The 23221-nt window shown below is 42.3% G+C and overlaps 2 protein-coding genes across 6 annotated transcripts; one reads left to right on the top strand and one right to left on the bottom strand.

The window, feature by feature from the left end:
* Positions 1 to 906: 906 nt before the first annotated feature.
* Positions 907 to 7169, bottom strand: atp5f1d (ATP synthase F1 subunit delta). The gene is made up of 5 exons (XM_058074013.2): positions 6936 to 7169; positions 6235 to 6388; positions 6043 to 6131; positions 1180 to 1309; positions 907 to 1041 (listed from the first exon to the last, which is right to left on the bottom strand). The coding sequence occupies exons 1-4, from the start codon at positions 7050 to 7052 to the stop codon at positions 1187 to 1189; spliced, it is 483 nt and encodes a 160-aa protein (XP_057929996.2). The 5' UTR covers positions 7053 to 7169; the 3' UTR covers positions 907 to 1041; positions 1180 to 1186.
* Positions 7170 to 7668: 499 nt separating this feature from the next.
* cbarpb (CACN subunit beta associated regulatory protein b) lies at positions 7669 to 23002 on the top strand. 5 transcript variants are annotated; one of them, XM_078790047.1, is made up of 11 exons: positions 7669 to 7782; positions 9499 to 9693; positions 10791 to 10863; positions 11216 to 11361; positions 13750 to 13811; positions 14296 to 14458; positions 15075 to 15246; positions 15589 to 15732; positions 15817 to 16051; positions 16641 to 16821; positions 18253 to 23002. In XM_078790047.1, exons 3-11 carry the CDS (start codon positions 10816 to 10818, stop codon positions 19652 to 19654), a joined length of 2553 nt encoding a protein of 850 aa, XP_078646173.1. In that variant the 5' UTR covers positions 7669 to 7782; positions 9499 to 9693; positions 10791 to 10815; the 3' UTR covers positions 19655 to 23002. The 5 variants fall into 5 exon arrangements, with proteins under 5 accessions (XP_078646173.1, XP_057929849.2, XP_057929850.2 ...); XM_058073866.2 differs by having other exon boundaries at positions 7673 to 7782; positions 9464 to 9693; XM_058073867.2 differs by having other exon boundaries at positions 7674 to 7782; positions 9476 to 9693.
* Positions 23003 to 23221: the final 219 nt, after the last annotated feature.

The following is a 23221-nucleotide window of genomic DNA, read 5'->3' as shown; positions in this document are numbered from 1 at the left end:
ACAGATATGGTTGACTTTTTATCACAAAGCACTGAAAGTCCACCAGTGGGTTCTTGAGTAGGAGCCCTCAGTGGTCACTGAGCATTTTTTCCACCATGCGCCACTTCAATGCTTCTAAATCAGCCTGGCACACTTCAACACTGATAGTTCACTGAGACGTCTACTTCATTTGAATGGCACCAAGGCTGGGTGTTGAGCTAATTTGGAGGCTTGAAGGTCAGGCCCATAAGTCCTCCCATAAGGGTCATGCTAAACGTATACAAATATATCACAAACAAACAATGTGATTCAATTACAGCTTGTGGCCCATGGGCCACAGATTGCTCACTCCTGCCACTCACGCTTCCAAGTGGAATGCTGGGATGAGAAAATATTGAAAGACTGCGCACTAATTGGTCCAGGATTTGCTGACAGGTAGTTTGTTTTTATTCCCCATATGACGTGTCCACACCACGTGATCATTAAAATAATTTAAATAATGTTTATAGACCAGCAAAAAAGTGCTTTCTTTGTGCATAATGCGTTTCAGGACCTCCAGAGTCTTGACATTCAAAGCAAGTGGATTTGACTCCAGCAAGTGAATGAATGAGGTCAACATCTCCTTTGGCGAGCCAGTTACGAAACAAGAGAAGGTCCCAGTTTGCCACACAAGAGGGCGACGGGGGGCTCTTTCTAGCTTCCCAAGGCAAAATCTGGGGTAGTCAGGAATAAACAAATGCGTTATCTCATCTCAAATTGGTTGTAATGGTGCTTTATTACCTTGCAGGGATCTTGAAAAGGTCAGTTAAATAATAAGATGCACTTTAAGACTTTCTGTCAGACCACATAAACAGTAGCTGGCATTTGCTTCCCCCAAGTGGTTGAAAGACGACACAGCAACCAGGTTCATAAAGACAAGTGCAAATATCACTAGTAATTCCAAATAAATTTATTTTTGCAATTTCTTCCACTGTACAAAGCAAACATGTAATCCACTGGACACTGGTGTGACAGCTGGAGATGACGGAAAGAGATTTCCACTAACATAAGTGATCAGATGACCTGGAAGTGCAAGGGAAAAAAAATCTCTTACCAGTTGCCACAAACAATCCAAATGATAAGTGATTAGCTGTCAAATGACTCCTTTGCACAATCAGTGGCTACTAAATAGTATCCGACAGATGAACTGGTGGACTGTACCGAAGGATTACTCCAACGCCTTGACAATTGCTTCATTGGCGTCTATGTTGATCAGAACTTCTGCCCTCGCTGCTTCATCGGACACACCAACCAGCTCCGCCTGAGCCTTCTCCAGGTTTGCCTTGGCAGCCTGTGGAGGAGAACATAGCATTATCACGTGACCAGAAGAACTACAGATAAAATAGCACAACTCCAGACATATTTCATATCCACATACCAATTGTCAACGAAAGCAAGCACCCAGACACCCAGACACCCAGACTTAAGATGGTTATAGACTGGAAATGACAGTTATGAACAAGCTGCTTTGGCATCTCTGTGTGGAGTTTGCATGTTCTCCCCCGTGCACGCGTGGGTTTTCTCCGGGTACTCCGGTTTCCTCCCACATTCCAAATACATGCATGTTAAGGTTAAGGTTAATTGGCGATTATAATGCTGAATCCCAATTCTATCCCTTGTCTTACCCCTTATCTCTTGGTTTTGCCCATTGACAAAAACCAAGGGCTAAGTGCCCATACACCGCTTGAAACGTAATGTGGTCAGGGAACATGTTTGTGTCCGATTACAGCGCATTCGTTTCGGCCACGGCGGGTGGCTATCACCGCTGTGTGCTCTGTTTCTCCCGAACTCCATGGAAGTGCCAATGTTGCCTGCCGTTTTCAGATCTAATCATTCATATAACACAGCACATCGTAGTTATGTTTGCTGTGAATTCAGCTGGGATAGGCTCCAGCATACCCCCACGACTCTGATGAGGATAAGCGGTATAGAATATGGATGGATGGACTTTGAACAAGTCCATTTCAGGCAACTTGTTCAACAGTCTATGATTGAGTTTTTGGCACACATAAAAAGACAGTAAGTTTTAAAAAGACAACAATTTTTCCATTCTGACGCTAGATGCTACAAACAACTTTTTCTATTGTTTAGAAAGCCTGCAAACTGTTTGAAATTTCAATTTGCATTGTTGAAAGTGATTCAAAACTTCAAACCTTAGCTTTGACCCTCAAATGCAAGGAAATTTACTTTCATTCACATTCACTGGGATGTTTCATACAATTTTGCGTTTACCTTGACATGTGTGTTTGCTCCATACGAGGAAAATCTTATTTGCACAAAATAAAGGCTAATACCGATAAACGAAAAAAAGTAATAATATCGGCCAACCACTATTATGTACATCAGCACAACAAATTTTTTTAAAGAAAAATCCCATTACTACAAGGGACTGCAACATTTTATCGTTTTATGTACATGCTTTGGTCCTGCATTAACAAGTACATTGATAACATGTAATACTTACAGTATATTGCTGTATGTGATGATTTACCACATTACCGAAACTTTTTTCCTTGGTGCATTGATTTCACAGAGCCCATTTAGCGTACATGACTTCTGTCAACAACAACAGCATGGAAACATGGACAACACTTACTATGTCCGCTCTCATTGAGAGGGCTGTGTCTTCCAGCACAAGACTTCGGGTAAAAAAAAAAAAAAAAACGCTGACAGCAAACAAGCATCTTGTTGAGTTTTCATGGTGAAATCGAGAGCTTGGTATCCACTCTTTCGTCTGTTTCATCTGCGAGTGACGCTGTCACTAGCAGCTTTAGAGGCGTCGTGTTACTCCGCCAGTATCGAACTTACTCCAACAGTATTGCTGTAGCTTGGTTAATATACAAGTCAGTTATGTAAATGTGGACTTTATGTTAGGGTTTTAGCGTCAAAATACGTTACAAGCATTGGTAGCGAGCTCACACTAACTTGTTTTTTCTTGTTAGCAAGCACGGAAAAGGGAAATAATTATGTGTTCATGTTTCACATAAGGATTGTGAATTTTTTATTTTTTTTTAAGTACAGTTTTCCTTTACAAAATAAATGCAGAGCACTGTGTGTGGTAATGTGTGTTTCCAACCCTGCATTACACATTGCCACCTCCATTTTACGTGTATTTAATACAAGTAATATACACTGTATTTTCATTCACAGTGGCGATGCCATTGCTCACAGTCTGGCTGCCTTGTTCTCGCAAAACATCTCTAAACGAGAAATATCATTACATTTTAATTGTGACCCCTAAAAACTGCAGCCAATTAAATCGCTTAGAGGCAAATGAGTTACCTCTAACTCCATGTGTTAAAGGTGATTGGATGTACTATTTCACCTCTGGTTAGAACTGGGTTGAAAAAAAGGGGGGGGGTGAAAAAATGCTTTTGTTCTGAAAGCTTCATTTGTCACTGTGGCGATGAGAAAGTAGAAATGCCAAACATGGCTGGAAGTTAAAGGTCTCCCAGTGGGGATTTGACACATCTGCTATAACTCAACAGTGACTGACCTTTCCCTACTTATTAACAAGCACTGCCTCGTGCGTATTGTTGTTGTACAGTCCAAGAAAAGGAGCGCTCATTTAGTCCTTCGGAGTCAAGTTCACAGTGACAGCAGCCCTGCCCAAGGTCAAAGACGGACGGGCAAAGAGAGCGCAGGGCCACATTAACAAGCATGACATTTAAACGAGGCGTCAGCCAACAGCGTCGTGGATCGGACTAGTCGTCACCGGGGGACTCCTCGAATCAAAATGAGAAGGAAGTACAAATCTTGCGAGGGTTCAAACAATGCTGTCAAAGAGCATGTCCCTGCTGGGAAAGGTTCCTGGGTAAACAGCGGTAATTATGACTGCTCTACAACGTGGATAAGGACACCACATCTCTCAAAATCTCATCAAAACAATGAAAATCTATGAAAGACAATCGACTTGCTCACAATGGACCTTTTTTTTCCCTGGAAAAACAAGCTGGGTTTTTCCATACACAAACTTCATCTTCAGTATATTGCTGTGTCTCAAAGCAGTGTGTACCTACAACAGTTCTTGAGTGTGCACATTTTGAAAGTGTAGTGACGTCCAAAATGAATTGTCATTTCCCCATTTGCCAAATTTACAATGATTAATAATTAATTTATTACTTTCTTTTTTTTTTTAAACGAAAACCGGAACAACTTACATTGTCGTCTCACTACTACTGCTACGAGTTGCTCTTCAGCGCCGTTATCTCAACTTAGCACCTCCCCTTCTGCTACATAGCCAAGATGATACAGATGGTACTACTGGTAAGTGTCCAGCATTGTGGTCAGGTACTGACTCGGGATGTCCTGATACCATCTTCAGGATTGGGATCGGCTGCCCATTCGCTGTATTTTGAAGATCGGATAGTATGGGTTTCTGCCACGGGATCGGACTTATCCGGTTACCATATCGTGTTCGTAACAAAGGGCCACACACTAACATGATAGGTGCGGTAAAGCTGGTTGCCACTCAGCACATTCGCAAAAAGAAAACGCACCACCACCATGCAGACATGACCCCGGTGTTCCATGGTAAAGTTAGTTTAGGGTTTGGCGATATTTTTACGTATCTTGATAGATTCTTCCAATTATAAGAAAATTACTTATACTGGTATAAATAAACGGAATCAAGCCAAGATGAAATGCTGTCATCGTGAGAAGAAGGAATGTTATATTATAAAACATTGAACAATTCCCTCCCGACTGAAACAGGTTGAATTGGTGCTAAACGGCAGTGAAAGTTGGCTGAATTTCCTCTTACAGAGCTAAGGTCCAACCCAGATTGGGAGCACAATGTGATACGACGGGGGAGAGAGTCTGACGTCTGATTTTTTTCTAGTAGGCATTTTTGTGATGCAAATGTATAATGCTTTTGGATGCATATTGTTTTGAGAAGCCAAACGCTTTACCTAACTATCCCAAAGTAGCTGGAATTACTGTCCTCAGCAACGATATCTCACCAAAATTCAGAACAAGAAGTGGGGAGTGAGTCGCTGTTGACTGCTTACTGGGGTGTCATACAACTTCATGTAAAAAAATCCGAACTATCCCTTTAACACCGACGACTGACATGTACTGTTTGCTCAAATGGGAAAAAAGTACTGCTGTAGGTGCAAGGACAAAGGCGCCCTCGTCCCGACAGTCAACTCTTACTGAGGCATTTACTTGGCAAATGGTATATGGTATAAACAAAGCAGTGCAAAATGGTACACCCCCCCAGAGTTGACAGTACAGCTGGCTACATTGCAAAAACATACAGGCAACTTCTGTGTCGAGCTAATGTCTTACAAAAGGTACATGTTACAATAGTGGTTCAAATGTGAATGACATCTCTCATGACTAAAACAAATAAAAACAAAATGTCTGAACAAATGTATATACGATATTGAATATTGATGGTACTTTGTAGCACAATTATTGACCAGCAAAATGTTCTATTGTATGGGACACTGCCGTGTGAATGTTGAAATTAAATTTGTAGTCTACAGGAATAGAGGTGTTCTTTGTTGTAGCTGAATAAAACCTATGTTACACATTTTGTGTGCCATGTTGGTAAGATGCTCAGACTTTCATTTCATGTGGAAGTTGGGTGTCGGGTGTTTGTACAGTATTGGTGCAGTACGTCTCTGTTAGCAACAGTCAAGGACCTTCAGGTTCCAAAAATAATCTTGACACAAACTGCTAGCTGTTTTTTGGTGGATCTATATGGACTAATTTAAAATATATGATGAATGGACACCGATTGTGTCCCATGTTGAGAGCTCAAGTAATGTTCTAAAGCTAAAATCTTAATTTGTAAAATTTTTCAAACATGCCATTGAAATCATTGAAGTGATGGCGCTATTCTCATATGACAAAACACTGCCATCTAGTGGCCTGGCATACAACTCAGATCAGTAGGTTTTGCAGATTGGGGGGCAAAGTTATCTTCTTTGCCTTTGTGTTACAATGTTTATTTAAAATTGTTTTAACTCTTAGCCCTAAAATGTCAATGTATATTTTTTGGACTGAGGTTATACTCACAGCAACGTCCAGCTGGTCTAGCGGTACAGCCTCCTCGGCTAGCAGCTGCACTGAAGAATCAGCGTTGACTGTTACCGATCCACTGCTCACTACGCAACAGAGGGCAGTTTATGAATACAGTTTATTTATTTGCATGAAACAAAAACTAAATGCAGACATTCATGACCTTGCAACCAAAAAATATAATCTTACCAAAGTATTTAACAGCCGAGCCATCGTCATTGAGGACTGTAACAACGCCAGGCCGAAGCACCTGCAAGGTCGGAACGTGGGAGGCGAGTATACCAAACATACCGGTAAGTGTGGGCACGTCGACCTGCTTCACGTTGGCCTCCTTGAAAAACACCTGCAAATATAGGACAAGAACATTTGTTAATGTCAACTTAGTCGTTTTGCAAAAATACAGCTTAATATTGCAACTTTGGCTACTGTTACAGGGATTGCAGAATTTCAATACAACGCTTGAATTGATTGTCACTGAAACATGAGTGTAACTCAAGGTTAGATGCTCAAGATTATGACAAATGTCTGTAAAAAGTATCTGAGAGACTAATTTCAAGCTAATGTCACATTGTTGTTAAAACGTACATTTTCTAGTTGGTATGACATTTGAAATGTCATGTCAAAACTACACAAGTCAACTACAATGAACGACAGCTAGCTAACCTAGCTCTAGCAGTCACTCCGCTATGCGAAATTACAGCAACATATAAAAGCCTCGATGATTGAGAGGATTATGTATACGAGGATAAAACGGCAAAGTGACATGTAACCGAGTGTTTTAGATAATGCATTTTCAGCAGATATTATGCCACCTAACCAACTAATATTAGCTTAGGCCTTGATAGCCTTACTACCATTCCCAATGGTGACCGTATAGCTAGCGATGCTACCTGTGTGGGAGAGGCAAAAGTGAAGGACATCTGCTGCGCACCGGAGGCAGCCTCGGCGTAGCAACGACTTTGCCTCAGCAACGGGAGAGAACGACGGAGAAATCTTGCTGCCATCATGTCGGATTTTTTTTGTTTTGTTCAAGTACAAGAGACTTGACAGAGAACCTTGCCTTGCCTTCCGTGCGCACTTGGTCAGACAAGGACGTTGGTATCCTTCCCACAAGGCTTTGCAGCGCTACAATACTGATGGGTAATGTAGTCCTTGAACGTCGAAATACCGGAAGTCGTGGATTGTGGCTCGCTAACATGAAGAAATTCAAAAGATTCAACTGCCGAAGATTACACCTGAGGTATGCTCATTACAAGTCGCGACACTTTATTTCTGTAGGTATGCTGCATTTAGTTTCTCTATAGAGTGTAGTATATTAAATACAATAGCATGTTGTCAGCGTGTTCTGCCACTAGATGACGGCATATTTGTGTTTTAGATTCGGTGTTCCTTACGACACAATACAACTAATGTTCAGGCTTGAGTCTTTGGACTTTATTATCAGTAAATGAATAAACGAAATAGTGTCTAGTAGATATATATGTTAGATACATTCAAACCAAAGTAAGGTACTTTGAGTGGGAATATTATTTGATACAATGGATGCGCTCAACCCATCGTCTTGACTTCACAGATGACGTCACTCGACGCGTCTCTGACTGCCCGGTGGGCGTATCTTAAACGGTGAGCTTCCATTCAGAAATACCTCTAAGCCTTTTGACAATCTCCACATTAAAAGTCGTCCTTCAGCAGACTTATTTTTTTGCCCACCCTGGTCGGACCAAGCAGGTGGAGCAGGTGAGCGGTGTGTGTGTGTGTGTGTGTGTGCATGTTGCTTTATATGGACAATGAACACCTTCGATGCCGTGTCTTTATATCGCTGCATTCATGTGTTAAGTACCAGAGTCTATCATATAATCGAGTAAATTAATTTTTGCATTCATTTTGCCCTTTTAGAGGACCTGGAAATGGCTTTAATTTGCTGTCTATAATCGATTACTATTGCTGAAATATTGTTTGCACGTTTTGCGTTTGTGGTATATTAATGCACAAAGTAGTGCACCTTTGTTCTATAGGGTAGGTACTGGTATATAACAGCTAGTGTTATGAACCATGTTATATATCGATGGATGGGATAGCCAATTCCTATCTTACCAAACCTCTGGGTTTCACTTTCAAAATAAAGCTAAACTCTAGTAAAAAAATATACAAGTATGAATAAAGGACACAGTCAAAGTATAGTGAGTATATACATTAACAATAAATAGAAACAGAGTTTTTCATGCGTAAATTGAAGTCTATCCCAGCAGACGAGGTTGGTGTACACCTTGACTGGTCGACAGCCAATCACAGGACACCTATAGACAACAAGCATCTCCAGTTAGCCTAACATGTATGTTTATGCAAAAAAAAAACGCATAAAAACAATAATGCTACCTTAGTAGCATCAATTTGGATCAGGGGACGGCCAGTATAAAGTTCATGGGGCACACTCATTACTCCCCCATTTGCCAAAAGCAACTCTATAATGATTCTTTGTACACATTCATTCTGTAACACTCCAGAAGGGAAGATCAACTGGTCATGTCACAACATGTTGCTACGCACAGTACATGGGACGCAAGCATAGTTGCCCCATTGGCCAAAAATCTGTACTCGTTAATATTGCAGTGGAATAGCTTACTGCTGTTTATTAACTATAAAACATACTAGAAAATCAACAAATCTAATAGGATATAATGGAAATACAGTATAAATAAAGTCATCCCTCACCATATCGTGTTTTGAATTTTGTGGCTTCACTCTAACATAGTTTTTCAAACATATACGGTTGAACCTTGGTTAGCGTCATTAATTTGTTCTAGAAGGTCCGACTCTAACCAAATCGGACGCTAACCAAATCAATATTTCTCATAAGAAATAATGTAAAATCCACAGCAGAAATGTTTTACATTAACCAAAAAAAAAAAACACGCTAAATAGGCGCACACTAACCGAGGTGCAACTGCATTAATTAATAAGTTGTGCTGTTTTGTGGTTGCATACAGCCTATAAAAAAATACACATTTAAACAAATTGTATGTATTTTTTGCCAAAATTTTGCTTAATATCATAATAATAATATAACTTCCTGTCCTTGCACGGAATGCATTTACTGCGACACCGCACGAGCAACCGCGATAAACGAGGGATTACTCTAATGCAAGGGTCAAACTGTTGTCATTGTTAACTGCCATACAAGTGCAAAAAGAAGTATGATGTCTATCCCGATAACTTGCCGTTAGGCAGAGGTAATGGTTCTCAAGGCATAATTGTCTACTTAAGAATCAGTACTGCCTTTTATTGCATTCGGTTTAGAGTGTGGTATTAATGTCAGCTCTCATGCTACATTACAAAACTAAACACCCATGAAGGTTCTGTGTGTTATCTCTGAGGTGCATCTCCTGCTTGCGTAATGTCCAACTTGGCATTTAACCAGCCATGCATGCAGCCATGCTGTCCTGTTGCTCCAAGGCCGCCGGGCCGCTGCTGAGCTGAGCTAAGCTGAGGGGTGTTGGAGGCAATTCAGTCATCTTCTGCTTGGACTGAGGATGCTCCGAGGGAGCTGAGGCGGATTCTCTCAAGCCACACACGAGCCCGCCTGACACACACATCCAGAGCTGCTGCTGCTGCTGCTGCTACCGCTGCTGCGCACTGCCCTCCATCAGGGTAAGACACCAGAGCTGGAAGGAAGTAGCTGCTAGATTTTAGACAGGCTACAAGCGTAGGGGGCTGTATTTACAAGCTCGGGTGCTGAAGTTGCTGCAGTGAGTGGCGGGCATGTTGCTTCTTCCATGCTGTGGTAAGTATCCAGGTTGTGTTTGTGTGCGTGGGGGCGTTTGGTGCTGCAGTAGCACGATTAATGGCCATGATCTGGAGGCAGCACCAATGGACCTCAGCTTCTGATTAATAGGAAGAGCTTATGTTTTTGTGTGGGAGGTATAGTTAGGTATACTAGGTTGATATGATGGAGTGGTTGGTTGGTGATTATTTACATAGTGCATCTTTTCCATGCTGTCGTGAGGAGCACACTTGCATCTTACTCTCAGGTTTTTCACGGTTGCAAATTTGCAAGGTTTACATAGCACCCATTCGCTCCAGTTTTCCTGCTGTATCAAGTGACACCATTGGCTAACACAGTATTAAGTCACAAAAGCGGTTGTTTAAGGGTGTTTTAATCAAATTTTGATGAGAAGGGAGAATTTTTCTCATTGTTCTGAACTCCTGCTTCAATGCCAGTGTCGTATTGCCTTGCCATATTGTGGATGTCGGCCTTAAAGCATGTCATGTTGCTACGCTTTAGACCCCAAACCTGTTGAGAGTGCATCAACAGCGTTTATGCCGGTTGTAGCCAAGTGCCGCACTCATTTTTGCCTCAGTGTCTCCAAGTCACGATTAATCAACACACAATAGATCAGAGTGGTCCATTCAGAATGGCTTTGATCATTCTATCCTCACCAAACACTTGGAACTGCTCCAAAGAAGATCAAATGTCAAAAGATCATAGATGGCAAAGCAGTGATGTGGCAATAATACCCCAGTATGGCCTTAAAGCACTGAATTAAACCATTTGATATTCCTGTGGATGTTTTCATGGCATTCACATGCAATTTCTGTATATGTGACAATATCTAAGTTAAGACTTAAGTTAATTGTAGTTAATTTAATGCAAGCTAGTGCCGATGAAAAGCAGCAGCCTGTCTGTTCTTTGTTTGTGACTGGATAAACAGCTCCAGTAACAGCCATTTCCTCTGTGTGTCTCCCAGGGGGACTCCATAGTTGGCCTGGACCATGAGCTATGAGTCTACCGTTTGGAACATCCTACCAGAAAACTCCACAGTAAGTCAAACTTCCTGTATTTGCATGTTTGGTCTCGGAGCCACTTCCCCTTGGACTGTGTGCTCCTCTGGCTACACTGGACCTGCTAATAAACAACTTCCTGACCTGGATGAGGGAATGATTAAATCAGTGATGTAATCCCAAATTTAATTTCCCCTCACAGAGAAACAACATGATGGACAAACGATCTACTGTATTCAGTAGCTTTGGTTATTAGCTTTTCATACAATGTTTTTATTTATTTTATTTTTTTACAGAGCTTGCATGTAATCGTTGTTGTGTAACTTTGACATTACATTAGCAACTAGGGCTAGTCCGAGCCAGGTTAGTTACTATTTATCTGTTTTGGGAGGTCCCACTCGAGACAGAGGAGCAGCAAGATGGCTATGTGCTACTCCTGGTGATCCTCTCCATCTTCCTAGTGGGGACGTTGATCTTTGTCTCCATCCTCCTCATCACCTGCCGCCGTTGCTATCGAGGAGGTCAATGTTGCGACAGGTGGGCCATTTTGCCTTTTAACATAAATTGTCCATAGGTATGAAAGTGAGTGTGAATGGTTGTTTGTCTATATGTTCCCTGTGATTGGCTGGCAACCAGTCCAGGGTGTACCCCGCCTCTCGCCTGAAGACAGCTAGGGTAGGCCCCAGCATCCCCGTGACCCTCGTGAGAATAAGCGGTAGAAAATGAATGAATGAATTAATGAACATAAATTGTCCGTAGGTATGAATGTGAGTGTGAATGGTTGTTTGTCTATATGTGCCCTGTGATTGGCTGGCAACCAGTCCAGGGTGTACCCCGCCTCTCGCCCAAAGTCAGCTGGAATAGGCTCCAGCATACCTGCTACCCTCGTGAGGAGAAGCAGTATAGAGCTGCAGGCTCAAGTGAGACACTGCCCCACCTGCTCCTCATTCAAAATTTTCTCTGCAAAGCTCATATTAAATATGTCTACTTTCATAATAGATGAGGCTCATTGTAATTGCAAATGAAGCACACGACTGTGTGCATGTCGCTTCTACAAAAATCCCACAAGCATCTTTAGTATGATTACACAATGAGCAGAATGTGCAGCAATGCAATAAAACATGGCTCCCCAACCACCCGCCACTTTCCATGGAGGGAAACTTTCAGCTGCAATAATTAAAAAAAAAAACGTCAATACAATTTATTTGTTAATACCTACATGGTGTTTTTTTAATAAATATTGGCCATTATTTGGTTCCAGAAATAATGTACAGTTAGTGATCCCACAGTTTTTGCACATTTATATTGTTTTGTTTCATTGTGTCCCAGTTTGTTGGAGGGTCCATGAACACACCACAGTTGTGTGCGTGTGCTAACAGAGATAATTACCTCATATTTGGTTCCAAATGATGATGTGGGAATGCATAAAGGTAAGTTTTGATGACGATTCTGAGAGCTAATGTGCATATTTGTTCAGTGCACAGCTTCAAGTTAATCCATGATAGCTAACCGCCTGTTACCACACACATCAAACAGCGATTGTTATAATCTTCTCTCTGGAAAACAAACTTCAGGCTAATACTGGTAGCTGGTGGATCTGTATACAAATTTAATTGGATGTTATTCCTGTATGAGTTTTACAGAATACATAATAAATAGCATTAGATCGCTAGAATGTTCCCCAACCGCCGTCCACCCGAGGTTTGTGGGTACACCAGTCCCTCCGTGGATCTAAATATTGCTGGGGACCATTGCAATAAAGCACTGCACGTTAAAGCAACAGCCTCTGGTTTTTCATGCCAGTTGTTTACATTTCAGGAGCCACATACAGAAGGTGGGTGGATCTTTTAAAGCATCACCAGTTCCACTTAAATATATGAGAACAGCAGATAAACAGGGAGCTCTGAGCCGCCAAAAGGCAAGGCATTGGGCAGACTGGCACAAATGACGAGTGTAATGAGATTTCATCGCAGCCATCGGCGGTGATTAATCTCACCCCCTCCCTTCCATTGCTCTGTGTGTGTGTGTGTGTGTGTGTGTAGACTCCACACACACTGATATGAAAACTGTGGGAGCCACACAGGAAATGAAAGACAAGAGGAAGCTTAGATGTGGGAAGACAGTGTTTCTCACACACACACACACACACACACACAGACAGACACAAGCTCATACATGAAACTCATAGAACTGCAGCACGAAATAAGATGGAGGGAAATGACTGCAAGGGGATTTCATTCTCTCCTTTCTTGCCCATAAAGTAAACTACGGGTCTGGGATTTCACTTGGATGGAGCACTGCAAAAGCAAAGATGTTTAACCAGGTTTTTCTTTATCACCGATAGTCTCTGAATAACCGTCACACATGCAAACATATTTTAGGTCAAAGAAAACTAACATATAAAACATCACATTGTGTCATTTTGCTTTTTTGGTATATTTATTCTGTTGTTTAGTGAATGGTCGTATGGTGACTGAGTGGTTAGTATGTTGGCTACACAGTCAGGAGATCAGGGTGGGTGGGTTTTCTCCGGGTACTCCGGTTTCCTCCCACATTCCAAAAACATGCTAGGTTAATTGGCCAATCCAAATTGTCCATAGGTATGAATGTGAGTGTGAATGGTTGTTTGTCTATATGTGCCCTGTGATTGGCTGGCGACCAGTCCAGGGTGTACCCCGCTTCTCGCCCGAAGACAGCTGGGATAGGCTCCAGCACCCCCGCGACCCTCGTGAGGAAAAAGCGGTAGAAAATGAATGAATGAATGAATAATTATATACACTCCCCTCCAAACGAACACCTGCAGGTATTCCCAAACATGCATTTGTTCCCAGACTTTTGGAAGGAAGTGTAATAATATATCTACAAAGAGTATCCTCTCAATCACAACAACCAATGCATTTGAATGCTTCCATTTCTGTGCTGCAGTGGCAGTGATGACGCCGAGAAAACCAACGCCACATACACGGAGGAGTCTCAGCCCACCCATGGTAAGACACAGTTGGACAAAGACGGAGAAGTAGGAAGGAGGGAGCAATGTGGGAGGTTGTATAGCGTGAGTGATCCAAAGATGAGTAACTGGGGAGATGCAGGCTACTGTGATGCTTTTATCGTGTCAGCAAAATGTCTAATCTATTGCATTAAAAAAATTGCAATTTTCGACCCGAGTTGTTTAAAGCGGTCTCACAATCCCACAGACACATTTTGATGTCCTGCGGGCGATTGAATGCACTCTGTCTCTGCTGAAAATGATTTAATAAAAGGCAGCATGAAACTGCTTTTCTCTGGCATTTTTTAAAAAGAAGTAGCACGCGTCAGCAGTTTGTTGTAGTGGCGTGCTCACCCACCACAAAGCAGATAATATGGTATATGAGATGCTTCAGTTGAGCAGTCAGGTTTTTGAAACCCATCTGTCACAACAGCAGTATTCACCTGGGTTTAATTTCATCTTTTCCTCTCTGTGTCTCCATGTAGAAATCACCATTCGGGTGGACGAGTCCGACTGCCTGTCCATGGCCAGCTCTCATGATCAGGAGACAGATCGCTTCCTCTCCACCGGCACCATGGCCCGGCGAGTCTCCTTCAACGAGGCGGCGCTCTTTGATCACGGCAAGAAGCCCCAGGAGAAGGGTCGCAGGTAGTCTACACCAACAGGAGGATTCTCATTGGGAGTGACCAGGATGGATAGGATCAGGAAGGAGTACATCACAGGGACATTACATGTTAGAGGCCTTGGAGATAAAGTCAGAGAGGCCAGACTGAGATGGTTGGGACATGTCCAGAGGGGAGATAGTGAATATATTGGTAGAAGGATGCTGCGTTTAGAGCTGCCAGGTAGGAGGCATAAAGGAAGACCAAAGAGGAGGTTTATGGATGTTGTGAAGGACAACATGAGGGTAGTTGATGTGAGAGAGACAGATGCAGTAGACAGGGTTGGATGGAGGAGATTGATTTGCTGTGGCGACCCCAGAAGGGAAAAGCCCAAAGAGAAAGAAGAAGAAGAAGTGTTGAGTTAATGGAGTCTGTTGACCTAGTGTGACTGAGCAGTTTGGAAGGGTAAACATCATGCTTGCAGGGCACTGGAGATCAACGGACAGTGTCATTAGCTGCACCAGCTACCTGAGTACCTAACCTAACTGTATCACATACAGTATCTGAAGAGTGGATTTGAATCCAAGAAAATGTGGTTGAATAAAACCACAGGGAAAGCAATTCCCACAATCCCAAGTTATTTTCTCCAACTTCATTTTCAGATACACACTGACCGAGGGTGACTTTCACCACCTAAAGAATGCACGGCTCACACACCTCCACATCACGCCCCCGGCGCTCAAGATAGTCACCATCCATGAGTGCGATTCAGCGGAGAACACAATCACCATGACAACACGCCCTGTCGCCAAGTCAGCGCTTTCCATCTTCCAGGTGACAGCCTTGTTATATTAGCCCTGTTTACTCATTACTCTTGATCTGGTCCTATGTGAACATCAGTCACTTCAGTCAGGGCGAGAACATGACACAGACTGATGAACCTCAGGCAAAACGACTAGCTTTGACTCTGTGCTTTTTTTTTTCTTTCAACTGGCTGCATACATTGATTTCCCATTTTGCTCTCTATGTTCAATCACTGAGGTAGCATTCTAGGAGGGGGAGTCTGGATGTGATATTCACTCATAGCTGTTGTTGAGAAGAATATAGTCATTTGTTCTTGTCAGTCCAGTCAAATGAGTCATTCTGAGATAAAAACGTGTGTTCCAACCCCTTTAGCCAATGCTGTGCCCCCTGCCACAAACTGCACTGACCAGCCTGAGCACTGTTTCCAGCTGTGCGCTCCCAGGAGATACTCTCAATTCAACTGTGGTGGACAATAGCTTGAGTGTGAATACTACAGCTAAAGCAAATGGAGGCTCTGTAAGTCACTTGCAGTATTTTATACATAATATACATTTATATCTGGACAGCACACCACTATTGCTGGTTTCTATCTCTCTTCAGATGGAGATGATAACAGTAGGGCCCCGAGACCAACGCTGCAGTGTTGGTGCAGCAGAAGGGGCTGCGCCCATGAGTGTCCCTTCTGCAGGAAACGGTGCAGCCAAGCAGGATCCGGTGCAGCAGTTCTTTACCAAACTGCGGCGCCATGCCAGTCTGGAGGGGGCCAGTCCTTATTTCAAGATCAAGAAATGGAAGCTGGACAGCAGCCAGAGGGCTTCAAGTCTGGATATGAGAGGTAACAGATACGTCACAGTAGGGTTGGGCGATATGGACATTAGCATGTGTCACAATATTTTTGTGATGTATTACAATATGATGATATAAAACGGTATAATATTTACATTCAGCAGAGTCCACAATTAGGTAAACACAATACCTAATGTTGGGAGTGTGTTTCTCAGGTTTATCAGTTTATCCATCCAATCATTTTCTATGCCACTTATCCTCACTCAGGTCACAGGGGTATGCTGGAGCCTATCCCGGTTTATCAGTTTATTAGATGTTAAAATAAACTGAAGGGCCTCATGGCTGCTCTGACTTCTTGGTTATACACAGACAATATACAAAGAAGACAGTTGGCTTGGTGATGTAACGTTTGGTTCTTCCAAATCAGTTTGAGCCCCTAAGTGAATCCTCCCTGCCATCCACCAACAAATCTGTGTACTGATCCATATCTACCCCAGGATCAGTTGTTCCATCATACCAAGACTCCCAAGATAATCACAAAGTCATTCTGAGACTCCGTAACAGCTGATGCGAGATTTAGTTTGAATCAGGCATTATGCCCTACCCTGCTGTCATCCAACTTTTTTAAACTTTTATAGGCTCACCAAAGAGGAGACAGTTCCAGCGCCAGCGGGCCGCCAGCGAGAGCATGGACCAGGACGACAATGACGCACACCACATTGACCTCATCCAGTACATCGCCCGTACCCAAGACATCCCTTACTGTCCTGGCCGGCCTGTAGTGCCACCTCCATCAGCACCACCCCCTTCCCTCGGCAGGTATCTTTAATTCCCTTGCCATTCATCCTGTCCACTGCTTTGCTTTGCAATCATTTCGCCCCAAAAAACATGCAGCAATGATGTGTAACAGTTGCTCAAGTTTCATACATTTGAACAGGTCATTTAATTATTTCAGTAAATGCTTTAGTCGAGCAAATATTGTGCTTTTACCATTTTCCATCATGCAAGTTTTAAACAAGCAATATCCTGTAAAAGTAGGTTTTAAATGTGACTTGTTTGATCAAGATAATACAACACAATTAACCTTTCACAAATTACATTAATAAATCAAAATCAACGAGAGCTTAACTAAGAGTGCCATTGAACACACAACACTGGGATGTAACATCGAGTCTAGGGGTGTCCATACTTTTACCTTTTCAAAATCAACCCAGAGGCGTATTTTTCATTAAAGCAAAAAAAAAAACAAAACACCCTGCTTCTCAGCTTGATGTTTTTAACAAAGCGTATTATTAATAAGAACTTCTTCAAATTTTTGCTTTTTTCTTGTTTTTTTGTTTTTTCTACTAAATATTCTCATAATATTATGCTTTTATTCTCCTAATATTTAGCCTTTTTAACATAATAATACAAGGTTTTACCCAAGCTATTCCATTACTTTATTCTTTGGGTTTTTTCCCATAACATTACAACTTAAAATATTGTAACTTTATTTTTTCTGTTATATTATGATGTTGCTCTGTGTAAATTTACAGCTTTTTTCCATTTTTTTCCCTTTCAATTTAATTTCAATTGCATTTTTAGATGCGCCTGGGCCAATAAAATAAAAAAAAAAACAAGCCATAAATGGTCCCCGGGCCACACATTGGACACCCCTGGTCAAGTCAAACAAATAAAAGCGATATGATGCCTACCGACTGTCATTCACAGTTTGTAGAGGGCCGAGCCTTGCACAGTTACCCTGAAGGCAGATTTGCTCATGTTACTAGCGTCTTGCACTGTTTGCGTCTCGGTTCGAGTGACTCCTGAGTGCCAGGTCCACCACTTTGAATGTGCCGGGCACACTCTGATTGCCAGGATGATTAGTTGCAGCTGGTACTCCCCACTGATGGAGAGGAAGGAGGAGAGGCTACCAGGCTGATCGCCAGAACAGGTACAGCGACAGCTTGCAGACCGGAGGCGTGGAAGTTACAGCCCAAAACATGATGTTATCGGCCCAAGAAGAGAAAGTATCGGAAGAGAAAGTATCACAATGTCTTTCCATATTGATATTTTTATCCACCCGTAGTGGTACTGAGCTAAGATCAATGTAAGGACACTTCATGGCAGCCACTGCAAGTCATGACAATCATTCCGTGCATTGTGAAAACAGCCGATCCTCCGATGAATTCTATATTCGAAGAAATGTTCTGACATTTGCTTGTTCTGCATGTTTTTTCTTTTTCCACATTACCTGTGTTGCAACCACAGGGTAGAGGTAGAGGTGATGGTGGAGCCCAGCTGCAGCCACACTGGACCAGGGGTGATTGGCTTGTCCCCTGATCCTCAAGGCGAAGCACTTTCCCTCAGGGAAAGCGCAGAACCTCTTGACCTCCAGGATCCCCAGACACTTTACAGAGACATTTGGACCTTACGTGCATCACTTGAACAATATGCTGCCTCTGACCAAAGCAGCAACAATGACAGGAACTCAGTCTGCAGTGATGCTGACAGTGTGTGTACAGAAAAAGAAAGAGAAGGGCTCCCCAGCTTCTTATCCCAGGATTTAGGGGACGAGATAGAAGGTGGAGAGGATGACAAGGAGCTTTTTGCGTACATGGATGAGACACTAGGGGCGAAGTGGGTAAGAAACAGGAAACAACCAAGTACAGAATCGGAGAGAGGTGGAAGTGACGGCGAAACAGGGACTCGTAAATTGCTGCAAATGGATAGCGGCTATGCATCTATTGAGGCCCCCTCTCGTGGTCCCGAAGAGTTGCGAATGTTTGGAGGCACCAGCCCAAAGGAGAGAACAGCCCATGAAAAAAGGCACCATTTCACCAAGGCAGGCCGATCTTGTACAATTGGCGAGAGCTTTGAGTCTCACCTCTATGAGGAAGAGCCAGACGAGGAGCGACTGCTGGGTGCCACTGGAGGAGTTTCGGTAACCGGTGTTGGTCCCCAAAGTTGGTTTCCATACGGTCAGATGCTCACTCCTCGGGAGGCTTCACAACCTTCCACCCAACCATCGATCGTACACCGGAGAGACTACAGCATCGATGAGAAAACTGATGCACTCTTCCACGAGTTTCTCCGTCATGACCCTCAGTTCGACCAGCAGGAGTCGCCATTAAGGAAACACCGGTCCAGAATCCACCTTCGTAAGCAGTGGCAACGCCATAAGCAGTGGAGTGACCCTGGTGTCAGACATTTACACTCCTCTTTTGAGAGACAACGAACTCCCCTACGGAGGGGTGACAGCGTAAACTACCCTCTAGACACAAGTTATCATAGCATGCTCCCCCGCATTGTCAGCACACCCGATGAGGAAACCAGCGACACTTCTGAAACTCCAAAGGCAGAGCCCACAACTATTTTAAAGGATTCCGGAAAGGAGAAAGACCAGGGAGACGAAGGGTTGAGTGAACATCCGGAGCCTCAAGAGGACAGCAAACAACCCGGACTCACCTCAGAACACCTTGATGAACGGTCACCCCTTCAGCCACCCAAGTCCTCGGGCTACGGCCCACAAACCATCACTGCAGAACTCACAGACAAACTGATGGCTAATCTAGACGAAAGGTTATACATGGGCCTTCGAAGGACCAAGGACACAGCAGAGTGTTTGACGGTGACGGCTACTCACACTTCTCCAGACCACAGCCCAGTGTAGCCACTGATCCTCATTGACCACCTCAAAGCTGCTGATACACACCAACTTGGTTTTGTCTTTGTTTTCATGATTCAGGCCAACAATGAATTGAAAGTTATCCAAAATAAACCAAGCAGTACAGTTCAGTGCACCACGGGTTGACTTGACAGTCAGTCAGCCACCAGTTTGAATCCACTCTTTGGGTAGGTTTTGGCACATTTTACCTTTGCAGTTTTCAGACAGAAATGACTATTCTGACAACCAGTCAATTGGCACTTCTACGTCTAGAACTAACCTACCAGTATTGAACAATACTTTTAGCACTGCAGTCGGTACACATGAAGTCAATTTTAAGGTAGATGTGAAAAATTTAGTACCGTACCAAAGCGAATCAAATTCTACTGCTTGGTAGAAATGGGGCTATTTCCTACAGGCGTCGTCAGTGTTGACTGATCATTTGTGTTCCTGTTTTCTAGTTGTTTTCCTTGTCAGATGTTGATACTATGGACCAGTGCAGCTTCTGCATTTGATGGTCAGCTGCAAATTGAAGTTCTCATAGACACTAAGTAGAACGGTACAAAGAGTTATGACCATATGTTAAATTATTTCAGATTAAGTTATTTTTATCACTTTTATAAAAATTGGAAATTTTTAATCCTGGTATATTTTTTTGGGACCCAAATACAGAACTCTAGAAACAGTCGCATACAGTTACCTGTGACTCCCCCTTGGGCCAGCATATGTTCTGTGCAGTGCAGTTTGAGGTTAAACTGGTTTGTTTCCATTGTCGATTGGGGCTCTGACATTCTTCGACTGGTTTTGTACTTTACTGTAAACAGTAGCGAGCCTCAAGTGTTTTTCCCACCGCTATCAATTGCAGTAGACAATGTTTTTTCTATGTGTAGTTAGCTAGCTACCTGCAAATATTTCTCGAATTACAGTTCACAGAAAGGCATCACCTTGTTTTAAAAAACAAGTGTTGCTTCAGATTCAGAAGAAAAGTACACTTTCTCCCAAAATATGCTTCAGCGTTGTTATTCAAGAGTGCTGAAATATATTTTTGTAGATGAGTGTAATGACTCAACCATATTTACTAAGATAGAAAGGTCTGTGGGCAACACAATCATGAGCTGGGTGGTTTTGGGACAGCAGTGAGATAGGAGAGTTTCTCTCACGGATGCTTGCGGTTTTTATTGGATTGATTTATATGAAAGGCATGATGTCTACTGCATGAGGCTGAAAACAGAAAAGTCTTTATTCGCCTTGTTTTTCCATCTGTGCATCCTTGTCTTCTCCTGAGAAAGTCTATAGTGCTTCCCCAAAGGGGAGGGGACTTGTATTACTTAAATTACTTTTCATATTTGTATAAAACTCAACTGAACAAAGATGCTATTTATAGTTCTAGCCATGTTTTTTTTACATGGCTGAGTAAATATAACGTTGCTAGATTTGCAAAGAATACGCACAATCACCCAAGTGATTGAATTTAGAATCCGTTTCCATTGCTCCTTGATTTCAGTAGCAGCAGCTTGATTAGAGCCTTGTTTTTGCTGATAAAAAAAACATTCCCGGGGGCTTTCCGCCTGGTGTGCAGCGAGGGGAGCCTCTGCAGAGCGTGGTGGTGAATATAAATCATAACAGAGGGGAAGCCCTTGTTTCGTATCTCCTCCCCATGCTTGCAGAGGCTGTTCTGTTACATCGCAGTGAAGCAACAGCTCAGGATTGAAAGAATGTTTGTTGGTCAAATGCAATACGATTCATCAATTAGGATGCTTTATGGTACCATAGAATTTACATTACAATGATTTACTCCAATTACAGTCTGATACGATGCAATACGATTCACATGAATTACAATTCCATGTAGTGTGATATGATTCACTTCAGTTCAGGATGCATTACAATATGATTATTCAAATCACAAAATGATAAGCATTGTGCATTTCAATACAATTCACGTAATTTCTGATGTACTTATAATGAGGTTTATCTCAGAATTGTGCACAAGTGGAATGATTTCCTCTACATAAGATTTTGTACAAAGAACTCAAACCAATCACTTGACCTGCTTTTGATTGGGCTGTACTGTGAGGATGATGCTTCTTTTCCTGACGACCCAGATTAGATAGTACTCCTGCTAAATCTCCTTTCCAGGGTTGAGTGGACCCAGAGGCTCATTAGGACAACAGTGGTTCAGATGGAAGGAAGTGATTCCACCGCACCCCCATCTTATTATCAGACCACTCAGAGATGTTTCAGTGTCACCAAAAAAAGGAATATCTTATGAGTAGGGATGCGGCGATCACGGTTTATGCTGCCGATTCTGATACCAATCACCTGGATTCATTATCCAATTTATTAAAATTGCACATTAAATTAAATCTTTTGACGTGCTACCCCTGCAAGATCCTTGTTGGGGCATGTGTTGACAATGAAGTTCCACACGGCAGACATGATGGTTTTTGTTTTGGCACAACTGCACATTGTGACGTAGGACGCTGCCCAAAACATTAGTTAGGGTAAGACATTACACTCCATGCAGGGATCGCTGCAGGTATTGGCCGGATATTGGCCGATACTGAATGATGGCTGATCGATATTAGCACCCGTATAAGACTGCCATCCAATATAACATGACTAAGCAAGTATAACATAAACTACTTAAAACTGAATGAATGTAAAAGAAAGTACTCACCGTTTAGATAGGTAAAAGGAAGGTCACGGTCACTTATTGCCATTCTATGACTATCACTGGAGTTAATAATAATAATATTGAATTAATATTCTATTTAATGGTATTGTACTGAGCAGCCTGACCGACAGTTTGATGTCCGGTTTTATGGTTCTTCACTTTTCCTTGTTGCCATCACTGGTATCTTTCTGTGGTGACTTTTCAAAAAAGTCAAAGAAAAAGCAAAACTGACTACTGAATTTAATCATTTTAGACACATTTTCTTGAGACTTTTGGTTAAACTCGAAATTTTACCACTGTTTGATTTTTTAATTTCCACTGTGTGCAATTTTAAAGTCATATGTCGTTTTTTTTTGTGTCCAAGAATGAACATTTTGGTGAGTATGCTAACAGAGATGTCAAAGGCAACGATACACACTGCATCTGTCTGCATGAGAGCTAACATTTTAGTACAAGTCCCCTCACTCTGTACAAAATGATCACGTTAATGACGGTCAGCTCTTTGCATTTCTTGCTTCATTTGTTAAACGCATCTTTAATCCCAAAAGGACAAAAAAAGACTTTTCAGAACAATTTAGCTTTTAGAGCCTGGAGGGACCAAATCACACACATGAAGTGTTTTTTTGTTTTAGAGGGTTTTTTTTCTTTCCCAATCTGTGAATAAAGGATTTGAGCGAACTGCAGTTCTAACGTTTTCTTTATTTGTGAGAACAGATCACTTATTACTCTCTCATGACTCTATTTATACCCTTATTTTCTGCATCTAGTACCAATTTCCTACAGAGTTAATTGACAAAACAGGACAGCCTCTGTGATAGAATTAAAAAATGGTTGTTTTTTAATTCCAAGTTAACTAAGTCTGTTTATACAGCTGTAGGGCTTAGTTCCATTGGTGG

Source organism: Doryrhamphus excisus, linkage group LG4, assembly GCF_037039965.1.
Source record: "Doryrhamphus excisus strain RoL-2023G ecotype Guam linkage group LG4, RoL_Dexc_Guam_v1.1, whole genome shotgun sequence".
Classification (NCBI taxonomy): Eukaryota; Metazoa; Chordata; class Actinopteri; order Syngnathiformes; family Syngnathidae; genus Doryrhamphus; species Doryrhamphus excisus.
The sequence above is the reverse complement of the archived record's forward strand: the minus strand, read 5'-3'. Positions and strand labels throughout refer to the sequence as shown.